A 7,144-nucleotide genomic window follows, 5' to 3' on the forward strand; every position below is an offset into this window, starting at 1 on the left:
CACTGGAGCAGCATGGAGCTGCACCTTTCCTTAATGGTTGCAAGAGGAATTTAGATTAGACATTCAAGAGCTGGTCTTTGTGTCGCAAGACACAGCAGTACTAGGAAGGGAAGTAAACAATCTATCTGGCAATTTTTGAGTCTGGGGTTGACCAATATTTTCGAGTCTATTTTCTGATAGGAAGTGGCAGGTCTCGTCCAAGCCTCTGATTCTGTAGCTGCAAGTCCATGACCTACAGGTAAAAGTGGTGGGTGGGCAGGAGATGAGGCGATTGTTGCAACCAAAACTGCGATGTATTCTGTGCACAAGTATCCAAAAAGCAAGTATTTCTGAGCTTTAAAAATTATTGCATACACGGTTACAAATACTGGAGAGTGTGCAAAAGGAAAGAAAGGAAAAGAGGAAGACAGTAACAATGTTTAAATATACATATTAAATATTCTATACATATATTATAACTAGAGGAAGACAGAGGGGTAATCGAAACAAATAATCAGGATTCGTTCTCTTCTGCAAATTCCTGAAAGGGGAAATATATCAGAATTTCCAGTCCTCAAGAAGGGCCTAAAGAATCCCGCGAGCAAGAAGGGAGAAAAAAAGAGGGGGGCGGGGGACTTGCTCTTCGCAGCAGGAAGTCGTCAATGGATATCGAGTTATGAAGAAACAACTCTGAACAGAAGTCCTTATTCGGAGCGCTAAAGTCACTTTTACCACATAAAGAGCAATATAAAATCTCCGAGCAGCCTCATCATGGTGCTGGGGAAACAACTCGGCTTCCCCATTTGAAAAAGCAAGAGAGCTCCGACTGGGTAGTGGCCCAGACGGGCGTTAGGGCTTTTATTTGCAAGTCAGTGAGCCAAATGGACGACCAGGCTAGTTGTGCCGCGTTCAGGGAAGCAAGGTTATTATTATCGCCTATTACCCCACTGAGCAATTTCACTGAAAAGGAAGAGTCCCAGCAGTGTGTGCCACGGTGCCATACGGGACGTGCAGCTACGTGCCCACCTCCAGAACGACTTTATTTACAAAGCGATTACCATGTTATCTATTTGTTTTCCTTTTCCAGCTACAGCAGCCTTACTCAGCCCCCGAATTTCTTAATTACAAACCCGTTCGCTTCTAAATCAACCCCAAACCGTCAGGCAGAGCCCGGAGGGAGGCTATGCAAGTTTGCACACACCCCCACCTCCCGGATCAAGGGCAACAGCAGAAGCAAGAAACTGCGTATGTGCAAAAAGGTGGATCTGGGGACGAGGATCGCTGAGTTTGTTTACAGAGCAGAGACGCCTCAGCTCGGATGCCAAAGCTACCAAGAGCTGCAAACGCAAACTTAGCAGAAGCACACGTACCCCGGGAGCGGCGAGCGGCCCCGAAAGCACGGACCGGATTCCAGGGCGCTGGAGCGGAGGCGGTCAGGCCCGCGAGCGCGCTCAGTCCACCTGCAGCTGCTGCCGCTCCCCGGCCCCCCCTCCCCGCTCCTGTCCTTGAAAGGAGTGGGAAAAAAATGCATCTACACGCAGAATGTCTAGATCGGGTTTACCTACTGCCCCTATAAAACCACAAAAGCACAGCCCAGGAAAGCGCGCACAGGGGAAGGGGCATTATTTGCCCGGGGCTTAAAAACCCACACGGGTAAACACAGCCATTCTTTGCAACCTGGGTAGGCTTTTGCAAACCCGGGGAGGTAGAAGGGCACTACGGACGGGGCGCTGGGTGAAACCCGTTTTCCCACAGAAAGCAGCACAGATCGCTAGGTGAGCTCGGGGTGGGGAATCCGGCCAGAGGGGGGCGGTGAGTTTTCCTCGCTGCTCTCCGGGCAGGCGCTACCTTCGGGCTGAGAGTCCAGGGAGGATTCTGTCCTTGCTCCGGGGGCGGCCTGGTCTGGTATTTGTGGGCCGGGAGGAAGCCAGCATCCGGGGTCATTGGGGCGGCGCCTGGGCCCGCAGCCTCTGTGCACGTGCCTCCGGCAGTGGGGACTCGCTGCCCGACCCGGTCCGGTGTGCCCGATGTGCCGGAATCCGCGTTTTCCCGCCGCCCTCCCGGAGGCTCTCGCTCCGCCCTTCCTGAAATCCCTTATATTAACTGTGGCCAAAGCCCTAAGAAACACAGCTCATTGTTGGCAGCTGCCGGGCGGTCTTGCCGAGCTGTGAGGGCAGCAGAGGGGAAATAAAAGGGAACGGCTCCGATTCTGCCCCAGCGGCTGCTGCAAGACTTCGGCGCCGACTTCGCGACAGCGAGCGCCTTGCACGCCAGAAAGGCCCCCTCTATGTGCTGCTGAGCCGGTCCTGGACCCGACGATCCCGCCCTCGGTCTTCGGAGCAGAAATCGCAAGGACGGAAGGTAAGCGCGGCGGGCGAAGCTGGCTGGGGCTTCTGCCAGCCCAGTCCTCCGAGGGCTGGATTTGCCCGGAGGAAGAGCGTGAGGCGGAGCTGGGGAATAACAACAGGATGTGCAACAACAGGATGAGGAGGGCTGATTTAATGCCTGAAGTTCGCGGCAGAGCTACGGGGCACTTCCTTTATTAGGCGACTTCGGGGAGCAGAGGGGGGTGTGGGCTTGGGTCCCCCGCCCGATCGCAGGGGAAAGGGCTGTTTGTGCAGCGCGCGGCTCTGTTGTGGGTGGCAGGTCCGCCTTGGTGGCGAGCCCGGGTGCACAGGCTCCTAGTGGGATCCTCGGGATGATGATTCGCAGCCGAAGTGCGTCGGGTGAGCCTGGGGGCCAGAGCCGAGAAAAAGTGGGGTGCACCGATGTGGGCGACACGTGTGGCGCAGGGCTTACCGTCTGCCCTTTTCACTTTCAGGACTGGAAATGGCAGACCATATGATGGCCATGAACCACGGGCGCTTCCCCGACGGCACTAACGGGCTGCACCACCACCCTGCCCACCGCATGGGCGTGGGGCAGTTCCCGAGCCCCCATCATCACCAGCAGCAGCCCCAACACGCCTTCAACGCGCTAATGGGCGAGCACATACACTACGGCGCGAGCAACATGAACGCCACGAGCGGCATCAGGCACGCGATGGGGCCGGGGACTGTGAACGGAGGGCACCCCCCGAGCGCGCTGGCTCCCGGGGCCAGGTTTAACAGCTCCCAGTTCATGGGCCCCCCGGTGGCCAGCCAGGGAGGCTCTCTGCCGGCCAGCATGCAGTTGCAGAAGCTCAACAACCAGTATTTCAACCACCACCCCTATCCCCACAACCACTACATGCCGGATTTGCACCCTGCTGCAGGCCACCAGATGAACGGGACAAACCAGCACTTCCGAGATTGCAACCCCAAGCACAGCGGCGGCAGCAGCACCCCCGGCGGCTCGGGCGGCAGCAGCACCCCCGGCGGCTCGGCGGGCACCTCGGGCGGCGGCGCGGGCAGCAGCAATAGCGGCGGCGGCAGCGGCGGCAGCGGCAGCAGCAACATGCCCGCCTCCGTGGCCCACGTCCCTGCTGCAATGCTGCCGCCCAATGTCATAGACACTGATTTCATCGACGAGGAAGTGCTTATGTCCTTAGTGATAGAAATGGGTTTGGACCGCATCAAGGAGCTGCCCGAACTCTGGCTGGGGCAAAACGAGTTTGATTTTATGACGGACTTCGTGTGCAAACAACAGCCCAGCAGAGTAAGCTGTTGACTCGATCGAAATCCCGGCGAAAGAAATCAAATCCCCCAATTTCTTCGGTGTGAATTAAAAAACATTCCCTTAGACACAGTATCTCACTTTTCAGATCGTGAAAGGTTTGAGAACTTGGAAACAAAGTAAACTATAAACTTGTACAAATTGGTTTAAAAAAATTGCTGCCACTTTTTTTTTTCTGTTTTTGTTTCGTTTTTGTAGCCTTGACATTCACCTCCCTTATGTAGTTGAAATATCTAGTTAACTTGGTCTTTTTTGTTGTTTGTTTTTACTCCTTATTTCCTCACTTTCTCCAGTGCTCAACTGTTAGATATTAATCTTGGCAAACTGCTTAATCTTGTGGATTTTGTAGATGGTTTCAAATGACTGAACTGCATTCAGATTTACGAGGGAAAGGAAAAATTGCATTAGTTGGTTGCATGAACTTTGAAGGGCAGATATTACTGCACAAACTCTGCCATCTCGCTTCATATTTTTAACTATGCATTTGAGTACAGACTAATTTTTAAAATATGCTAAACTGGAAGATTAAACAGATGTGGGCCAAACCATTCTGGATCAGGAAAAGTCATACTGTTCACTTTCAAGGTGGCTGTCCCCCTCCCCGATATGTACAGACAATAATAGGGTGTGGAATGTCATCAGTGGCAAACATTTCACAGATTTTTATTTTGTTTCTGTCTTCAACATTTTTGACACTGTGCTAATAGTTATATTCAGTACATGAAAAGATACTACTGTGTTGAAAGCTTTTTAGGAAATTTTGACAGTATTTTTGTACAAAACATTTTTTTGAAAAAATACTTGTTAATTTATTCTATTTTAATTTGCCAATGTCAATAAAAAGTTAAGAAATACTTGTTTTCTAGAAGTCATTTGGGGGTGGTTATTCCCTTTGGTGGCTTTCTTTTTTTCTCTTGAACACTTTATTGATGAGAGTAAGCATTCCAGAGGATAAATTACAGGACACTAAAACAGGTCATGATGAGCTTAAAGCGGAGAGCAGGATTTAACATAATTGGCATAATGCTTCATTGTTATCACTGTAACATGCCTCTTGGTGTGGTTTAATCAAAAGCTGCGAAGTTGTCAAAGAGCATTTTTTTTCTTAATTGCCATCATCTTCAAGCGTACTCCAGAGTTTAAAAGGTTTGTAATACTAAATGTTATAAATATTATTTCACAGGGTGGGAGGGGAAAAATCAAGTGTTTCTGGTTATACCTGACTCAACTACTTAAGTGGAGGTAGACTGGAATAAAATACTGGAAGATTGATGAGGATGGCATTAAATATAAATCTACCTTTATCTCTAGTGACGAATTTTATTTCTCAGCAAAAGTATTAAAGAGAGGCACACATTTTCTAGCTTAATCTCTGAAAAAGCTTCTGGCTGGTTTATAGTTCTAAGAAGAAGAGGGAGTGGTATTCCACCTTGAGGCTTTCGATTTTGTTCTCTTAGAATATTTAAAATTTACTCAGCAAGGTTGACGCAAAGGTCAAATTACAATCTTTACAAGATGTTCCCTCTCAAGCATGCCCTGTTTTCCAGAATTCTGAGCTTTTACTGTTACAGGCATTGGGTGCAAAGGACATGAGGATAAGATCCTTTTTAATTTTACCTGGATGTGTTATCAAGAAGACGTAACTACAGTCAAGTAGGTGTCAAGTTTTGCCCTATATAATCAAGCACAGGAAAAAGTAATATTGTTAAAATCTCAAATGATCCCAGTTAGAAGGAGAAAGAATTTTGTTTTCCCTTTCATGTTTTCCTAGCTTATAAGAGCAACACACGGTACACTCATGAAAAAATATGGTCTTGTATATAACCTACTGGAGGAGTACAGAAATGTAGGTTGTGGAAAATCTCACAAATAATCCTTTAAAAGAGCATTTCATTTAGACTCTTAGATTCTAATCTTAAATCCCATATTTCATAATAAAAAAATCAGGAGAGGAGGGTATACAGAAGTGTTAAATTACAGTGAGTCTGGCATAAAAGCTGATTTCAGTATAATTCAGATCACCTACATTCTATAATTCTACTTCCAAGGCAGGCCATTAAAATTAAGATGCATACTCCACTGGGTTCTTTTTACACCTCTTAATTGACACTTCCTTATTAAAAATTATGTTGTAAGTAAATAATTTCTCTGAAAATACATCGTTCAAAGCTCTTTACTCCATTTTAAAGGCTGATCCAGATTTTCCACATTAATAGTTAAAACTGAAGTTTTCTTTCCACTTAAGACATGTCAATAATAAATCTGCAATCAGCAGTAAATCTTCCTGGCTAAGCATTTTCACAGCAAGTTTTTTTTTTCCTTCTTTTTTTTTTTCCCAGAGGCTCAAGTGAAAAAATATGTTTGCATACATATTAATACAACAATTCTAGTTCTTTTCCACTTGTGCCAGGAAGAAAATAAAAAGGAAGGACATTGGAGGCACTTTTTTTTTTTTTTTTTTTTTTTGCATAATGGAATCAGGAGAACTGCCTTGCCACCACCCTTCACCATTTATTCTGCCAGGGAATAAGCCACAACACCTGCTCTGTCACTAAATTCCTCCTGCTGCTCTAACGCCGGAACACGTATGTGGAGATGCAGAGCCGGAGGAACTATTATTAGATCCTGAGCCTATCTCTGCCAGAACAGGGGACTCAACAGGAAAAGCTGGGTTAAAAGCACAATTTCTCTTCAGTACAAACTCTCCCGTCCCCTTCGTTCAAATGATCTCTGTTTCATTAAAACTCTTTCATGATCAACAATTGAGCAGATTCTATGTGATATCTGCAGGTCTCTTAAGCAGGGAAAAATAACTCCTTGTTTGAACAACCTGATTAATGAAACCTGTACAGTGACCTAGATCACCAGGCTACTGGCAGACATTTGCAAAACCTTTAGCGGTCTTGCTTCCTACTAAGTTGCTTGTAGCATATGGGGAAATTTGACCTCTGTACCTTGGCCGTTTTTCAAAAAGTTCTAATATGGTACAAGAGAGCTTCTATTCTTTAAGCTTTGCCCACAATTAGACACTCTTGATTTTCAAGAAGAGATCACTGATAAGCCACAGCAAAATATCATAGAAAACACATGAGAAAAAGAAGAACACATTATAAAAAACTTATACCTCTGTTGTGGCTGCTAAAAATCCTGGTGGCAGTATCCCTGCTGGAGCTGATAAAGACGTTACAGCTATGGATGGGTGTTTGAAGAACAGTTACCTAATCACCACTGTTTATGGGGTGCAAGTCTAAAGCACTAGTACCAGAAGGCTGACATCTATTGTGAAGTTTATGGTCTCCAAGACTTTTACTACTGTAAACTGGGATAGCAATAAATTGATGTCAACATTAAAGGCCAGATCCTTTAGAGCATAATATTAATCCACTAATCTATTATGGGTGGCCAGCTTTGAAGTATAAACCTTGCGGTCCTGGACCATTAGGTGTTTTCGCCCCCTTGTGGAATTTATTTAGAAGGTCAAAGAAAAGTCTTTGCTCAAGAGGGGTTTTTT

The 7,144-nt window shown here is 46.6% G+C and overlaps 1 protein-coding gene across 1 annotated transcript; it reads left to right on the plus strand.

Annotated features, from left to right (window-relative positions):
* Window positions 1–2,127: 2,127 nt before the first annotated feature.
* Window positions 2,128–4,427, plus strand: CITED2 (Cbp/p300 interacting transactivator with Glu/Asp rich carboxy-terminal domain 2). Its single transcript, XM_082855481.1, has 2 exons — window positions 2,128–2,340; window positions 2,801–4,427. The coding sequence occupies exon 2, from the start codon at window positions 2,809–2,811 to the stop codon at window positions 3,625–3,627; it is 819 nt and encodes a 272-aa protein (XP_082711607.1). The 5' UTR covers window positions 2,128–2,340; window positions 2,801–2,808; the 3' UTR covers window positions 3,628–4,427.
* The last annotated feature ends 2,717 nt before the right edge of the window (window positions 4,428–7,144 follow it).

Source organism: Leucopleurus acutus (genome assembly GCF_964270905.1).
Source record: "Leucopleurus acutus genome assembly, chromosome: 15".
In the NCBI taxonomy this organism is placed as follows: domain Eukaryota; kingdom Metazoa; phylum Chordata; class Mammalia; order Artiodactyla; family Delphinidae; genus Leucopleurus; species Leucopleurus acutus.